This window comes from Podarcis raffonei, chromosome 10 (genome assembly GCF_027172205.1).
Source record: "Podarcis raffonei isolate rPodRaf1 chromosome 10, rPodRaf1.pri, whole genome shotgun sequence".
Taxonomy (NCBI): domain Eukaryota; kingdom Metazoa; phylum Chordata; class Lepidosauria; order Squamata; family Lacertidae; genus Podarcis; species Podarcis raffonei.
In genome coordinates, this window is record NC_070611.1 from 32,480,145 (window position 1) to 32,497,981 (window position 17,837).

The 17,837-nt window shown below is 42.0% G+C and overlaps 2 protein-coding genes across 2 annotated transcripts; one reads left to right on the plus strand and one right to left on the minus strand.

The window, feature by feature from the left end:
- Positions 1–1,580: 1,580 nt before the first annotated feature.
- On the plus strand, positions 1,581–12,467 carry CCT2 (chaperonin containing TCP1 subunit 2). Its single transcript, XM_053404648.1, has 16 exons — positions 1,581–1,737; positions 4,162–4,236; positions 4,364–4,429; positions 4,522–4,633; positions 5,004–5,080; positions 5,380–5,492; positions 6,601–6,803; positions 7,726–7,826; positions 7,908–8,035; positions 8,434–8,537; positions 9,138–9,257; positions 9,873–10,001; positions 10,105–10,208; positions 10,897–10,996; positions 11,305–11,446; positions 12,208–12,467. The coding sequence occupies exons 1-16, from the start codon at positions 1,735–1,737 to the stop codon at positions 12,236–12,238; spliced, it is 1,608 nt and encodes a 535-aa protein (XP_053260623.1). The 5' UTR covers positions 1,581–1,734; the 3' UTR covers positions 12,239–12,467.
- Positions 12,468–12,970: 503 nt separating this feature from the next.
- Positions 12,971–14,920, minus strand: LRRC10 (leucine rich repeat containing 10). Its single transcript, XM_053404654.1, has one exon. It carries the CDS (start codon positions 14,818–14,820, stop codon positions 13,990–13,992), a length of 831 nt encoding a protein of 276 aa, XP_053260629.1. The 5' UTR covers positions 14,821–14,920; the 3' UTR covers positions 12,971–13,989.
- Positions 14,921–17,837: the final 2,917 nt, after the last annotated feature.

A 17,837-nucleotide genomic window follows, 5' to 3' on the forward strand; every position in this document is an offset into this window, starting at 1 on the left:
GCAGGCAGTTGTCTTGTTTGTAAGGCATTGATTGCTACTGAATGTATAGGAAATGCTTCCATTTGTAAAAGGAAATAGTGTTTGTATGGTATACCATATTATGGCATGTCCCAACCAGCAAGTATGGTGCCTTTCTTTTTTTAACATAAACGTGTCATTTCATTGTAGCATCACCTTCAGTTATGTCTTCTGAAACATTGCTTCTCTAACCCTGCACTGTGGTTCTGAAGTTATGGTACAGCCCAGCTAAAATCTTAGCATGAAAACAGACAATAACAGTCCTGTAATCACCAGTGTGCCACAAATGCATTTATTAAATGCATAAATATACATTTCTATGAAAGCCAAAACTGTATTTGTATGTTACTTTTTGTCATTACATTGTAATATACTGTAAATTTGTTATTTGTTCTAATTTTGCATTATAATTTTTTTCCTACATAAAGACATCCTACATAGCGACTTTGTATAAAAGTAGCTTTCTAGAGTTTATTTTATAAAAATAAAAAATTCTAAAGAGTTGCCAAAATCCTTCTGAAAAATTCACAAACTTGTTTCAAACCACCCCTCCCCCACTGTGGTTTGTTTCAAATATTCCATGCTTCCTTTTGAGCAAAAAATGACATTTATACTACACATAGTATGTTTTGTTTTTCAAGATTCATATACTACCATTTAATTTTGGCGTGCTTTGTCATTGAGCTTACCAGATGATGTCAGTTTCAAAATGTATTATGTAATATTGAAAACATCCCCTCACCAGTGCCAGCTTCATACGAATTGTAGCATGGCAATAAAATATTGATTTTTACTATGTAAGTGTTCAGTGCTTCTTGAGTGGATGGGAGAAGGGTGTTTTCAGGTGTTTGTATTTTGTACTTTTTCTTACAGTCAAGTAAACTGTAAAGATAATCTGCTTTTAAGTACACATCACATTAATTAGCTATTCAATAGTCTCTCTTGTTGGATTGAAAGCCACCAAACCTAGTTAGTGCTTGAACAGAGAAACCTGAAGGCTGGGTTAAAACTATGGTGATCTCCCTTTGTCGTTTCTATAGAGAAGAGTGGTTTTGTGTAGGACCGTTCAAAAATGCAAGTTTTCCTTCTCCACCTTTAAATGGTGGAGTCTGTTAATAGCTTCTGGCCATTATTTTTGTTGATAGTTTAAATTGGGCCAGATCAGAGGGGTGCCTAACCACTATCTCCCATCTTGAAGACCAGGTCTCTGACATTTGTGGCAACCCAGTACAGTATTTAGAACCTTCGGTTTTGCCTAATTAAAAAAAATATAGATACCACTGTGTGAGACTGCTATACCCAGAACTAACAGCTGCTTCAAGCTGTTGTTGCTTCAATAAATCTTTCTGCATACTCCATAAGTTTTTATACCCAATTCTTTGCTGGGACTTCTGCTTCTTTCCATTTTGGGGCGAGTAACATTCTTGCCGCTGTAGCAGCTAGATCTGAAAAACCATCTCCACCCGTTACATTACAAGCTCGTGCTGATCCCTGGCTAGGCTCCAACCCGCTACGCAGAGGCATAAAGGACCGGCCGGTAGGGGGGAAAACTACACTTCCCGGCATGCAACGAGCCCGCTCTGCCCTTCCTTTCTCCGGCGGCGCGCGTCATTTCCGGTGTTCGTTGAATCCGCTCGAACGCGCAGCTGCGGCTCCGGGCACGAGGCGGCTGGGAAGATTCGAGTAGCGGCCTGGAAGCCCCACCGCGCCGTCAACATGGTGAGCCTCGAGTCTAATAATCCCCTCCCCTCCGTCCCTCTCCGCTGAGGGGGAGCCTGAGCCTGGCGTTTCTGAGGGGGGGAAGGGAACCGAAGGTTCCAGAATTACCGGAAAGGGGGAGGGGAGGGGAGCCGGTGACGCCCTGGCGGCAACGGCCGGGGATGGAGAGGCCCCTGGGCCCCGCTCTCCTTGGGCGGCGCCGTCCACGGTCGGTAGGATGCTGGGGCCTTCATCCCTTCAGGCCGTGTCCGTCGCCTTTCCTCGGGCCGAGGAGGAAGAGTCGCCTCCCTCTCTCTTCGGTGCGCAGGCAGCCAGCGCCAGAGACAAAGGAAGCCGCAGCTGGGGGGGGGGGGGACTCCGGAGAGGCCTCTTGGTTGTAGTTCCATGCAGTCACTTCATAGGGTTGGAAGGGATCCCGAGGGTCATCGAGCCCAAACCCCTGCAATGCAGGAATCTCGCGTAGAGATCATACATGGCAGAGGTGGCCAGCCAACCTTTTATGATTCAAAATCTCGCCTCCCGAGTTCATTGGGGATTTGTGTGAAGACTCCTTTCAGGGGAGCCTGGCTGCTGTCATGCCTACGGCGTCGCATATTACACACACACCACCCTTTTTCTTAAATTTCGATGTAGTGATTTGCACCGCAGTTTACGTTGCATTCTGCAGCAGGGGTGGGGGGTCTGGATCTGGTGGGTGGACCACATCCTTGTTTCCTTCCCCAAGTTTGACAGGTGGGCGAGGCTACCCGTATTTGCCCTTGTTGTTTGAAACCAAGCAGCAGAGGCAGAGAGGCATGTAAAGTGCTGAGCATCGTCTGATCATTGAGCCTGGCGACGCCATGTGTGTGGCGTTCTGCAAGAACTAGCAGCCGTCTGATTGGCGGGTCTTGCAAAGTCCCATGCACAGTACAGTGGTACCTCGGGTTACATACGCTTCAGGTTACATACACTTCAGGTTACAGACTCCGCTAACCCAGAAATAGTGCTCCAGGTTAAGAACTCTGCTTCAGGATAAGTACAGAAATCGGGCTCCGGCGGCGCGGCAGCAGCAGCAGGAGGCACCATTAGCTAAATTGGTGCTTCAGGTTAAGAACGGACCTCCAGAACGAATTAAGTACTTAACCCGAGGTACCACTGTACTTTGCAAGACCTGATTATCAGAGCTTGGGAAGCTTTGCGGACAGTGTGTCTTTAGCTGCCCCACACTTGACAATAGCAGGTACAAGACAGGCTCGTGTGTCTTGACCAAAATGGCCTGGTGGGCCGTGTGGGCATTATTTGGCCTGCGGTCAAGATATTCCTCATCGCTGTTCTGCAGCTGTAAGCTGTTTGGTTGTTCGATTTGTGTGTACATTTTACACCTGAGGAGGGACAAGCATGCTCAGCTCATTCCCTAAACATCACCATACTGTTGCCTTCCACAAATTGGAGAATGAACTGCTTCTACTCATTGAGGCTCCACATGTGATCTAGAACCCTGCTTTTGTAAGATTTTTTATTATTACAATAATAATAATAATAATAATAATATTATTATTATTATTATTATTATTATTATTATTATTATTTATATCCCGCCCTCCCCAGCCGAAGCTGGGCTCAGGGCGGCTAACAACAATCAAAATAATCCAACATTCTAAAAACATTCATTATAAAATTAATTAAAATCAAATTGATGGCAACCATTAAGCAAAATTCTGTGCAGATTGCCAGGGGAGGGGGTCAGGCTGCGCCCTGACCAAAGGCCTGGTGGAACAGCTCTGTTAAATTTGTATGTCGCCCTTCACCTGACGACCACAGGGCAGTTGACAACATTAAAAAAACAAAACAAAATGAGAACAAAATACATAATAAAATGAAAACAAACCAATTGCTTCTCTCCCGCAAACACATTTAAAAGACCATAGAATGTTAAATCAGCCCAAGACCTGGTTACAGAGTAACATTTTTGCTGGGCACCTAAAGATGTGTGATGAAAGCACCAGGTGGACTCCTTGTGAAGAACATTCCAGAAATGGAAAGCCACTGCAGAAAAGACCTGATCTTGTGCTGCCATCCTCCAGCCCTCTTGGGGAGGCACTCAAAGAAGCACCTCAGATGATGATTGCAGGGTCTGGGTTGGTTCATACTTTAAATCACACTGTCAGCCTCCACCCTAACCCCCAAATAGAAAATGCTGTCCACTTCATACTCATGAAGGGCAATGACAGTGGTGATCTGGGAGGCAGAACTTAGTGCTCTGGTATCTGTTAGTGTGTAGGATTTATAAGTGAACATCATGCCTGAAAGGAGCAATAGTCACAATGTGAGCAATTCAGAAATTACATAACACTCACAGTAAGTGGATGGCAAGGTGTAAAATTATTATTTGAAAATTAAGTCTTTACTATATGCTAATTGGCATTTTGTTTCCTATTATTTCAGGCATCCTTATCCCTAGCACCTGTGAATATCTTCAAGGCTGGTGCTGATGAAGAGAGAGCAGAGACAGCCCGTTTGGCAAGTCTAATATTCATTGACACTTGATATCTAGAACTGTAGTTGCACCTGTATGTTTCGCTATAAAAGAAAGCTTGAGCTTATTCTGCTTGGGGTCATATTTATAATTTCCTCTTTTTTATTCCAGTCATCTTTTGTTGGGGCTATTGCCATTGGAGATCTAGTTAAAAGCACTTTGGGACCTAAGGGCATGGTAAGTTATTTGCAATTTCTGAAATACATTGTTTTTGTCACTGTTACCCCTTTTGAGTCAAATATTAAATATCTTCAAATATGGACCTTCAGGACAAGATTCTCCTTAGTACTGGAAGAGAAGGCACAGTGACAGTAACCAACGATGGCGCAACTATCTTAAAAGCTATTGGAGTGGACAACCCTGCAGCCAAGGTTTTGGTTGGTATGTTTGACTAAATACATTATGGGGATATTTTATTTTGCTAAATTAAAAGATTGTAGATTGTCTGCTTCCTGTGAAAACTACGCTGTGTTCCCAGTCTGACATTATTCACCACATCATGCTGGTTCTTGAACCAAAGCAGTCAAACTTAGACGTAAAGAAAAAGCTGGATGGTGCTGCTTAAGCGTTGCATAATGCTGTATTTGCTTCTCATGGCATAGCACCCTATCCTGGGCACATACAGCCTTGCCTATAGTATGACAGTGCAGTTAGAGAGATCCTGTTTTTATCTTTGATTTCTGTATAGCCGTGTAGAATGCCAACATGACATTTCAATATTAAAGCTTGTGTGGTAACGTTCTCCTCACAGATATGTCCAAGGTTCAAGATGACGAAGTTGGAGATGGAACTACTTCAGTAACTGTTCTGGCAGCTGAATTGCTAAGGGTAATAAATAGTTCCATTTTTTTAAAACACTGAAAAGGTATGCTGAAATGCTAAGTTGAAGTTTTTTTGCTACAACAAACTAATATAGCTAACTTTATAGAATATGTATAAAGTATACTGATAGATAAGGGAGTTTTTATTTGTTGAAGATTCCAGGTAATCTTATTTAAGCCATTACATCATTGAGACAACTGAAAAAAGGAAGAAGAAAGTGGCATGTGTTTGCCGGAAAGCACACTTGAAGTTACTGTTTTACTTGCAACTGCATTAAGATAAACTAAATACTTTTATTTTTCTAGGAGGCAGAATTATTGATTGCCAGAAAAATCCACCCTCAGACCATTATTGCAGGTTGGAGAGAAGCCACAAAAGCAGCAAGAGAAGCCTTGGTGAAATCTGCTGTGGATCATGGGTTAGTTCTAGTCACAGACAACGGGCATTTGTCTCTCAGATTGTTAAGGTCCAATATCATGTAACTAATAACAGGTGTGTGCAGCCAAACCAAAAAGGAAAGTAGCATTAAGAGCTGAATGGTGCTTGCACTTAAAGAAGTGTTTCCTGCTATTTGAAACCACAACTTTGTTGTAATATTCTACCAATAAGCAAAATAGTCTTGAAATTTATCCCGAGCATTCTTCTACTACTACTACTACTACTAATTTATTTATACCCCACCCATCCGGCTGGGTTTCCCCAGCCACTCTGGGCAGCTCACAACAGATTAAAAACATTCTAAATTCTGCAGTATATTATTTTAGATCTTGCTGTATTTATTTATGAAAAACATGTTTTAAAGACAGTGGTGTCGGATGCAAATGGCTTCTTCCCTCTTTAGTTTTCTATTTTTCCAACTACTTTAAATATTTTACAATGGCTATTATGGAAAGAATAGCCTCCCTGTTCTAGATTCTTTTGTCCTAGTGAACAAGACTTCTTCACACCTGGATAGGACAGTGTTCTAGGACAGTATCCTATATTTTGAATAAAATTGTCTTGTATTAGAAGAAATTGACCTGTGTTGCAAAACTTTGATTTATACCAGAGTTCAAAAATGTGCTAGATACAGAGGGAAAGGAAGGACTGGGTGTATGGCACATTAATGAGGCAAAACCCTATTGTACTGCTGTTGATTCATGGATTTTAAATGCTGAGGTTCTGCATTTGAAAAAATAAAATCCATGATTCATGGATTAATTTAGTCTCTTCAGTATGCAGATGAAACATTGGACATCTTTATGTGAAAATACAGTTTCTTCTAAACTACAAATAGTGCAGCACATGCTATTAGGCATCTGCATGGGCTTACAGTATTTTTGTTCTTAACATTTGAAGATAATGTCTTCCAAGTTTGGGTAGCGGCTTGTTAGGTTGGTGTAGGTGGGTGGTTGTTATTCGAAAGTAGAGTGTCAGAAGCCTTGCAATTATATGCAGAACTTTGCTGTGTGGTTCTCTGGATCAAGGCCATATATTTTAGTGGTGATCCAAGATGTGCTTTTAAGTTTACTTTTTCTGCTTTTCAGGGGAAATGAAGCTTCATTTCACAAAGACTTGATGAATATTGCAGAAACCACACTCTCTTCAAAATTGCTTACTCATCATAAAGATCACTTTGCAAAACTTGCAGTAGATGCTGTCCTTAGGCTGAAGGGATCTGGTAATCTGGAAGCTATTCATATCATCAAGAAACTAGGAGGAAGTCTAATAGACTCCTACTTGGATGAAGGTATAATTTTGCTTACTGGTAATAATTCAGTAAATTATATCAAAGCAAGGAACCTTGTCATTGCTTACTATGAAGATAAAATAGCAGGCTTTCTACTAAGCCAGTTTAAAACATTTTTTACTGTCACATAAGCCATAACACCAGACAGTGTTCAAAAAAAATATGGTGCCTGCTTTATTCCTACAGGCTTGCACTGGGAGAAAACTAGCTCACAATTCCTGTCTTAGTGTTATGCCCAAACCAGGGATCATAGTTTGTTTCACTCTAAGTAAACTGATCTGTAATCTTCTTTGCTTACTGCTCATTGTTTGTAGGAGCGAAACAAACACAATCACTGGTTCAGATATAGCGCTGAAAATGGAAGGAACAAGATGGGTTATGGCTTACTGTGATATATAAGTGCAGCCAGTATTTGTATATTTCTATTAGCCTTGGTAAAATTTTGAAGGCAAGTTCCAATGTAATATTTTGCATGCAGAGAAGGGCCTCTGAAAGCTATTTCCATAGATGTGAAACATAAGTGGATCATGTTTACATTGCTTCCTGAATGGTTTTAAATCACAGGATTACCTATGTAAACTGAATGTTTGCCCATTCTGAGAAACCTTTTCATATTTATGCACTTGGGTCACTTCATAATGTATTGTACGAATTAAGCATCTGAAGTAGTCTCAAATTATCTACATTTAAGAAGCTAAGTATCTTCTGATTCTATTACTGTTTCATTTTGGTCTGCCTTATGTGTTCCTTGATGCTTCATATGATTTGGGGGGAATACTGCTTTGTTTTATTCAGCTAAGTGTTTGAATCTATTTCTATGACAGTTTGAGTGAAAAGAGACCCAGGCAACCTGTTCAGTTTCATAAAATATGCCCGATAATCCTTGCTGCTATAATGAAAGTCTGATTCTTCTTCATTTTAGGTTTTCTGTTGGATAAAAAAATTGGAGTCAACCAGCCAAAAAGGATTGAAAATGCAAAAATCCTTATCGCAAATACTGGCATGGATACTGATAAAATTAAGGTACGCAATTTTTGTGGTGCAAATCCTAGTGAAGTCAAAGCAGTTGAGCTATTTTTTAATATTGTCATATTTATTTCTTAGATATTTGGCTCCCGTGTAAGAGTGGATTCCACAGCAAAAGTGGCAGAAATTGAACAAGCAGAAAAAGAGAAAATGAAGGAGAAGGTTGAACGTATTCTGAAGCATGGAATAAACTGCTTTATCAACAGGTATGTATTATGCTGAGGGATGTTGATTGACCCTTCAGAGCCTCTGCTGACAAGCCTATAACTACATAGTGGCACAGTTCACACATCACCTTAAACCACAGCTTAAAACAAACTGTAGTTTAGTGTGAGCAAACAGCATTCTGGTGCAAGGTGCTCAGAAATTCCCACATCACTTCTTCCTCATTGCTGCTGCTGCTGCCGCCATGCCATACCATGGATGAAAGCTAGAGCCTGGCTTGTTGAACCCAAGAACAAAACCTTGGTTACTAGTCTTTAACAGTTAAAGTCATACACATTGTTTAAATATCATTGTACTGTTAAGCACTGTGGAAGTTTTTGTTGAGATAAATTAAGATATGTTTTCTGCCACATTATTATGAGACCTTTTCTTATTACAGGCAATTGATCTATAACTACCCAGAACAGATGTTTGCTGCTGCTGGTGTTATGGCTATTGAACATGCAGATTTTGCTGGAGTTGAACGTCTAGCTCTTGTTACAGGTACAGAATTATTTTTAACCTGCCTTTTGTTACACAAGGGATCCCAGAATGTGGTACAGTAAAAAAACCAAAAAAAACCACCACTGCATAATAAAAGTAAATCAGCACCAGAAAAAAATATGCAAGTAATAACCAGGAATCACATAGTAAATACTTTACCTTGATGGCAAAGTACCATCCATTGAACAAAGGATCTGAACTCCTACTCCTACACTTTTTTTTTTACAACATTCTGTAAATCTGATTTCTTTCTTAGCTATTCGGGAAAGTTACACAAGAACCCAGCTTCTTTGCTGCTTGTGGGCCAACCATGAGAGCTGAAATTGGCTACCAATACATTTTTTAAACTTTTTTCGCACAATGATAGTGAGGATGTCTCCATAATTTAAGGTGAAAGGTGGCATATCAGCATAGTAGTTTCTTTAAAACAAAACACACACAGAGAGAGAGAGACTGATGAACATACATACTGCTCATACTTCTTTTCATAAAAGCTTTTTTTCAAAGTTCAGGTTTGTATGTCTACTAAGTAAACAGTTACTAAAACTACTTTACACTTGTGGTGGGAAAAGGCTAACACGAAGTTGCATTCATTCTCAGGTGGTGAAATTGCTTCAACTTTTGACCATCCAGAATTGGTGAAGCTAGGAAGCTGCAAGCTGATTGAAGAAGTCATGATTGGTGAAGATAAACTTCTTCATTTCTCTGGAGTTGCCATGGGTAGGTTTTGCTGCTCAGTGTTGGACAGAACAATCATATGCACCAGCTACCGTCCACTGCTGTGTCTGTGGAGCAGCTGCCACCTTGCATTCATGCTTTACCCAAGGAAGGGAGGAGAAGATACCCACAGTCTGAAAATTTTAAAAACAACAGGCACGTCCCTGGAAACTATCAGGGATGGTGGTTAGCAGCAGTGCTCATATGTTACCCACACATGGAAAGAGCAATGACCCCAACACCTCTACCACCTTGAGACAGAATAACACCTTTTGCAAGTATGCAAAGGGAAATGCCTGAATATGCAACAAGAGCAGCTACAGAGCAACCATCTCTGGTAGCTCAGTTCATCTAGTGGGGGGAGGGAGGTTATTGGTTTGTTGCTGTTTCTTGTTTTTATGCTTTTATATAGTGAACTGCCCTGAGATCTGCAGATGAAGGGTGGTACACATATTTTAACAATAATTAATAATAATAATAACCAGTCAACACTATGCGGCTTTAGGATTTGGCTTGATAGACAGCAGGGCAGCAGGTTCAATGTCCTCTTATATGTAGGAGACAGGATTTTGTTGGAAATATTTTTATTGCTTTTCCTTACCTTTTTATACCTTTTAGGTGAAGCATGCACCGTAGTTCTGCGTGGTGCAACACAACAGATCATAGATGAAGCGGAAAGATCTCTGCATGATGCACTCTGTGTTCTTGCCCAGACTGTAAAAGATACTAGAACGGTGTATGGTGGAGGTAAATATACAGTGTTCTTATTTTAACTCCAGCAATTGAAAGTTTAACTTTAATACTTGCTCAGGTTAGTTACAAGGTGTCTTGTTTGTTTCCTAACTCATAGGCTGCTCAGAGATGTTAATGGCTAATGCTGTCTGGGAGCTTGCAAAGAGGACACCAGGCAAGGAATCCGTAGCAATGGAGTCTTTCGCTAAGGCCTTGAGCACGGTAAACTAGTGTTTGGTTCTCTTTACTACCTGTATAATGAAGCATAGCGCTCTGGAAAGCTAGTAATTATGAGGAGGAGGCTGAGCACCCAAACGACATTTACTGGTTGTTGGTCATTGCAAAGTCTTTTGAGATGGTAGTTTTCAGGTTTGTGGCTCATGCAACCAACTTGTGCCCTTGTTAACCAAGGAACAGTAACATTACCTATCTTCCTCTAGGCCCTTTCTCATGTTTCTTTTGGCTTGGCTGACTTTACATAGTGTTATTTCTAAGCACTTCTAAAACATGGGTTGGCTTCCTCTCTCTCCAAACCAATTGTAGCAGGATTCCCTTGAACCAGGAATGGAGGACTGTGGCACTCCAGATGTTGTTGGACTCCACCTTCCATCAGCCGTGGCCGGTGGTCAGGGATAATGGTTCCCTAGCCCTGACCTAAGCAGAGATCTGGGATTCTCTTGTAAACTTGTTTCTCTTTAATGAATGGGAGGAATTGCCAAAGATTGTTAGTATTGACAAATTCAGATTCTGCATCAAGGATACACATATTTTGAGTAAGGATAGTGCAATAGTACAGTAGTAACTAATAGCGCTTATATGTGTGTTATTGTTATTTATTTTTGCAACTGGCACGTAGTTTGCAGGTTTGTTCTTTGCCAAATGGTCTAACAAGCCTGCTTTATTTTGTTAGCTCCCAACTATCATCGCTGATAACGCTGGCTATGACAGTGCAGATTTGGTTTCCCAGCTTCGAGCTGCTCATATTGAAGGGAAAACCACGTATGGACTTGGTAAGGATTTTTATATATAGTTTGTATGTTTTATTTTTTAAAAATACACCTTTTTGTAACCAAGACTAACACTTGCAGTGGGAATAGAAGCTGCTTTGGGGTGCTTTGCATTCAACAGCAGCAGTGAAAATTAAAATCGGGCATAAGACTGAATTTCACTAAATGCAAATTCCAATTGAAAATGTGTAGACCTTTAATTAAAATCAGTATCATTTTAACAGTGCCAAGATAGAAAATGCAAAACGGCTATGGAAATGGGATGTTTGCCTTATTAACACTGATAAACTTTTTTTCTTAATCTCTTGAAGACATGAAGGAGGCTACCATTGGAGACATGGCAACTCTGGGAGTGGTGGAAAGCTTTCAAGTGAAACGGCAAGTTTTGCTGAGTGCTGCTGAAGCTGCAGAGGTGATTCTCCGTGTCGATGATATTATTAAAGCAGCTCCAAGGTAAAACCCAAAGCTTTTCCAGTTCTTGCGAGACAATGCCGTAATCAATCTTTATCAGAAAAACAATTGATTTGAACTATAATTTCCTTATAATAGGTATGCTTCTATGTTTATGAAATTTTGTCACGGTTGTACATTTGATGCTACTGGCTAAGATAGGATATACTCCCATCAAGGTACTATCAGTGTCCTATTTGGTCTAGTAGGATCCGTTTCAGGTTTTGAGGCCTGAGGATGTGGCCAAGGGAGTTGAAGCAGCGGGACTGGAAACATACCCTCTCGGCACTTGCCTTTTTTGGCTGATTCAAAATAATCAGAAGGGCTTGGCCAGAGGGATCCAACATGTGGGGAGCTCATACATGAAGATCTGTGGGGAGGTCCTCTTGATGGAGCTGCAATTAATTGACTGATAAAGAGCACAGGAGGGAGGACTTTCTTGGGGTTGGTTGTCTGTCGAATTCCCTCCCCCTCAGATACAGCTGGTGCCAACTCTTGTAGGCATCTGTGGTAGTGGGCCGAACAGTGGTCTTACCCTCTTGTAGTTATCTCTGCCTGCTACTGTTATGAATTGAAATATCATTGTAACTTACTCTGGGATTACCTGGGCAATTAAGAGTGGACTGAGAAGGCTATTGCTGATGAACTAAACAACAAACATGTACAAACACTTTTAGGTTCTTACATTCTAGGCTTGCAATGAACTTGGAGACTCTTCTTTCCTCCCAACATTTGCGTGTACTGAATTCTGATTCTTCTTTCAGGAAAAGAGTACCAGATCGTTATCCGTGTTGAGTATTCCATGGTCAGTAAAAACACGTGGACCAGAAGTTTGCAAAATACGTTGTGCGCTTCAGACCGATTTGATGAATAAAGGGATGGAATATCGATCTTTGGCATGTGGTCATTCTTTTGTTGGTTTAAATTATATTGTTTCAAAAAGACCAATTCATTCTTATTGTATAACATCTCTACTTCCCCACCATCCTCTTTGTAGTACCCCATAATAAAAGTTTCAAATCTGTTTTGACTTTCTATTTACCTTGGTATAGTACTGGAGTTTGTGCTTTTTATTGGAAAGACCTTTGAATGCATACGTGTGAAATAGTGAGAGCACAATTCAGATAATATGCAGGTGGCTGATCATGAAAGCAAAGTTTACTGCTAGTATTTAAAAATCCTGTGTGATCCTTTTATTAAACATTTCATGAAGATAATACAGGCCACTAAACCTTAGCTAGTTGTCTGTTTATCACATCTCGGCAAGGAGGAAGTAATCTGAAACCTCACTGTTTTTGCTGGAATTGGAGGTTCAAGTACATAACTTCCCCAAGACAAAAAAAGTTAATTTCTAGTTGGCATGTTAAAAAAAAAATCTGGAAGAAGTAACCATATTAGCTGGTTGCAGCAAATGATAGAGTTCTGTGGTACTCTAACTATGACCGCATGTCTTGTGGCATGAGCTTTTGTAGGCTGTAGTCTACTTTCAGAGTTCTGAAATAGCTTGGAAAGTTGGAGGAGAAATAGTTCACAATGAAATAATAAAAAGCTTTACTTAGGATTACATCCAACATATTGCATGCCTTTTAATTTAAAAGGTAAAACAACTAACTGCATAGTTCCTCTAACTTGTTAGGCATGTACAATAGGCTAAAGCGGTGGTTCCCAATTGGTGGTCCGTGGTACCATTCATATAGCAAAAAGTACCACAGAGATACCTACATTTTCAAAAGTAGGAGGGTCATTAGCTTGACTTGAAAAATGGGGTCTGCAGTACTTCATTAATTGGATAACACCGAGTTAAATAGTTAAATGGAAACAAACTATTCTAATGGCATATCTATAAATATTGCTTTTCTATCAGTCATGGCTTCCCCAGAGACTGATGGTGTTGAACACTACGCTAGGGGTCCTATCTCTCTTAACCCTACACGCTACATTTCCCCGAGCAGCACTCAAGCTGGAATGCAGATAGACTCCATGTAGTTCAATTTGTAACTGGTGAACCCCAACTTAAAAGTTCTCATTTACACACAAAACCAGGATAAATGCAAAGATTTTCCCTGTTTGGCTGTACTAGATACATTTGCAGGATGAAATATCTTCAAAGTGCCTTCAAAATACACACAATTTCTTTAATACCACAGAGCTAGTGCTATAGCATTGGTTTTAATTTTACAGAAGGCAAGGCACCTGCATTTTTATCTTTAAATGGATTCCTTTCCCCCTTCTCAAAGATTTGTTTATAATGTGTACTAGGTTTTATTCCATCTGAATTCTGTAGAAGAGCTGCAGGTATCAGAAGGGGTACGTTAGCTGGCTGTCACAGTTCAGAGTTTATCTTGCTAATTCTAGATATTTAAATTACCAAGCTGGGCATGCACACAATACCGTAGAAATCAAGTGAAATCAAACACATGCAGCTTTACACTGGATTATACAGCCTGTGAAAACACAGTCCAGATACTCTCATCTTTATCTGGTGATGAACACCCTGGCTGAGAAGGCTCCTGCGGCAAACTTACAAGTTCTAGTGGAAATTTTTGTCACTCGGCTAGACTGAGATGGCCTGGAGGGGGGAGAATGGAGTCTATGTCCTCAGATCCTTTGTCCCTATCCATACCAGATCGTTTCCTAGGTTCGGGGCTTTCCTCAGACCACCTCCCAACCCTATGCACCCCCTTGGCTACCTTGGGTGCGTTTCTGCAGGGGTTGTGGTCATAGATCACCAGCTTCAAGCTGCTCAGGTGCACGAGACTGGGGAAGTAAGTGATGATGTTGCGGTCGACGTCGATAATTTCCAGGAATGGCATGTGAAGCAACACGGGGGGGAATTCAGGCAGCAGGTTGCCTGAGAGCCAGATGCTGCGCAGGTCCTTCAGATACCACAGCTGCGCAGGGAGGGAGTGCAGCGCATTGGAGCCGGCGTGCAGCGTCTTGAGTTGCTTCAACTCGCACACCACGTTGGGCAGGTGATACAAACAGTTGGACTCAATCCAGAGCGTCTTCAGGTTCTGCAGCTGGCGCAGCTCCACAGGCAGGTCTCCGAGTCTGTTGTTGCCCAGGTAAAGGATACACAGCTGCTTCAAGGTGCACACCACTGGGGGAAGCGTTTGGAAATTGTTGAAATCCAGTGCCAAGATCTGTAGGTTCTGCAGCTGTTCTAGCTCAGAGGGCAGATGATTCAGATTGTTGTCGCTCAGGTACAATTTGACCAGTTCCCTGAAAGAACAAATGTGCAGTGGGAACCTCCTCACCTGCCTGCTGCTCAGATCCAACATTTTATCAATTGGCATCTCTTCAAGGTCTCCCAGGATGTATTTCTGGCAGGCATCTGATGGGAAGAAAGCAATGACTGTTCGGAAAGCGTTGCCCATCCTAACAACTTTGGAAAGTTACATCGGTTCTTCGCTACCCAGTGAATCAGGCTTATGGAGCAGGGAAGCTGCCTGGCTTCTATTTTGTGTGCTGTTCCCTCCTCCTTACTGTGATATATATGGTCCACATAGCAACAATCATGAATCTCAAGAGCCCTGAAATGTTCCTGATAACTGAATGAGTGTCTGCTGATGAGAAATACAGGCATTGCCTTGGAATAGCTCTCGTGCGCAAAAGCAGCAGAAAACACCGAGGTGAAGTTCTGAGATTGCACAGTGGTTAATCAGACATATTTTCCAAAACAGTCCCAATATTCCCCTTAGCATGCTCTACTCTAAAGGCTCTGCTCTAATGGTGCTTTATGCTATAGTCACTTGCTAGTAACATGAGAGAGGGATATATTCAGTTCTCATTTATGTGAATGTCATCTACTGTAAGTGTTTATTCATTGCAAGTAACATATTATGCCCTCTGGCACAAGCTGAAGGGCTCTCAGCCATGGCTTTCAGTCAGGGTTCAACCATCAGCCAAGCAATTCTTGTTGGCCCTAAACTGCGACAGGTTCCCGTTCTGGATAGGTGCGGCTGTTTTAGTATACCTGATGTAAACCACCCTACACCTGTACCACAAACCTGAACTGAATTGGACTCCATTGGCTGCTTTTGGTTAAAAAATATGTGGGAGTCTTAAGCATGGGATTCAAAGACACCTTTAACATCTAATTTGACCCCGAGTGGATGGTTTCAAATTTCATGGCACAATTAGGCAAATCCTACTGCTTAAATTGGACATTGATTTATATGACATTTTGCTATTTCTGGATGCAGAATGCTTATTTACATTTATTTGTTGTTAAGGAACATATTTAGGACTTACTTAAATATATTATGGGGTAAAAACTCTGGTTCACAGTTTAACTATTAATCTAGCCTTATCAATGCAGATCACAATGACCTTAGATTGCTGCACCTTGTGACTATGTTGGCAAGCCAAAGTCTCCTTGCAATGGGCTAATGAGATCAAGGCAATGAAAAAATAGCCTAGAGTCTGGACTTTTGAGGACCTTAATGAGTGATGGGGGGTGAAGAACAGTTAATGTAGGATGCTTTGCCTCTCAGAGGTGAAAGTCTTGCAGACAAACAGTAGTTGCACCTTTGTCTGCAAGAGAACAAGAGCTGATTCACGTAGCCCTCTGCATGTGATCAGATGTGAGTGTTGACTGAATCCTGATTCAACTTGGGTTTTGTCCCCAAATGGTCATGCAGTGACTCCATCCACTGGTGCCCATTGGGGCTGCTGGAGTGCAAGGCAGGGAGGCCAACAGGAAGTGGAGACACAGCCAATGACAAACAGAGCCAACTAAATTCGTTTGGACCCCATCCTTGTCCCTGCTGAGTTTTACAATGGGAACAGAGAAACTGGGGAGGAGGAGGAGGGAAGTGATAAGCAATGCTACCCCTTGGGCTATAGTTGTAAGCAAGCAGCTGGCCAAGTTTGGGTTTGGTGGGGCAGTGAGCCATTTTCCCTAAGAGACGAACCTGTATAGTCTCTGTTACTCACTGGGCTTGCCCTGAAGTCTTTGCAAACCTGCTTGTGTTAGATGTGCAAGCTGAAGGCCAGAGCCATTGAGCAACAGTTTTTGACACAAGGATTACTCAACTCCACATTATATATGTCAGGAGTAGGGAAGCTTTTTCAGAGGGCCACATTCCTTTCCAGGCAGCCTTCTGGGGCCCACATGCCAGTGATGGGCAGGGCCAGAGGTAAGGAAGAGGCATTGCCAGAGTTCAAGGATGCACTTGAGCTCCAGGAGGGTGCAAAAAAGGTCTAGTGAGAGGCATGACCTGGGGAGAGGCTGTGTGGCTGAGGAGGAGGAGGAGCAACCTGGAGACAGCCTATTTGGAAGGATGGATGTAGCCCCCAGGATTGAGGTTCCCCATCCCAGATACATTTTGTAGGAATAACTTGAACTGATGAATTGGATTGCAGACAAACTGTACCTTTGAAGCACATTCTTTCTCTCCATGAATTCTGGACCCTGTCGTTTGTTTATGAGGTGTTGGGAATTATAGCTCCGTGAGGGGTAAACTACAGCAATCAGAATCCTTCGAGGAAAATAATGTGCTTCAAGTGGGCTTTAAAGGTATTTAGTGTCTAAACAGCCTTAGAGTGAAAGCTTTGCACCTGCCTCCTTGGGGAGAGGTTAAAAGGTAAAGGTAAAGGGACCCCTGACCATTAGGTCCAGTCATGACCAACTCTGGGGTTGCGGTGCTCCTCTCGCTTTATTGGCTGAGGGAGCCGGCGTACAGCTTCCGGGTCATGTGGCCAGCATGACTAAGCCACTTCTGGTGAACCAGAGCAGCGCACGGAAACGCCGTTTACCTTCCTGCCAGAGTGGTACCTATTTATCTACTTGCACTTTGACGTGCTTTCGAACTGCTAGGTTGGCAGGAGCAGGGACTGAGCAATGGGAGCTCACCCTGTCATGGGATTCAAACCGTCAACCTTCTGATCGGCAAGTCCTAGGCTCTGTGGTTTAACCCACAGCGCCACCCGCGTCCCTGGGGAGAGGTTAAATGAAACTAATTCAGTAACAGTTAATGAGAAAACCCAGGTGAAATAAGGAAAGGTCAAATTGCTTGTTATGGTGCTGAATCTTTCAGATGAGCCCATTTACCCTTCATCTTTCTATAGTGCTTTGAATTGCATAGGTTCACCTAGGAAGACCTGGGGACATGGTAAGACCTGGGTTATAATTACTTAGTCCACACTGAAAAAGACTCATTATTCTTAAGGCATGTGTGGTGAGACACAGCCAACCTCCTTACAACGGAGTCTATTAGAGGCAAACTTTCAAATTTCAACGGCGCCCTGCGCAACACAACAAAATTTGGCATCCCCACCCACATCTCTCGACTTTCATTATAAGTCATTGTTTCAGCCCCCTGCAGCGCCCTCTCACCAGTGCGGGTGAACCAGTCGCGCTTCCCTAAATCCACCTCTGTCACTGCTCCTT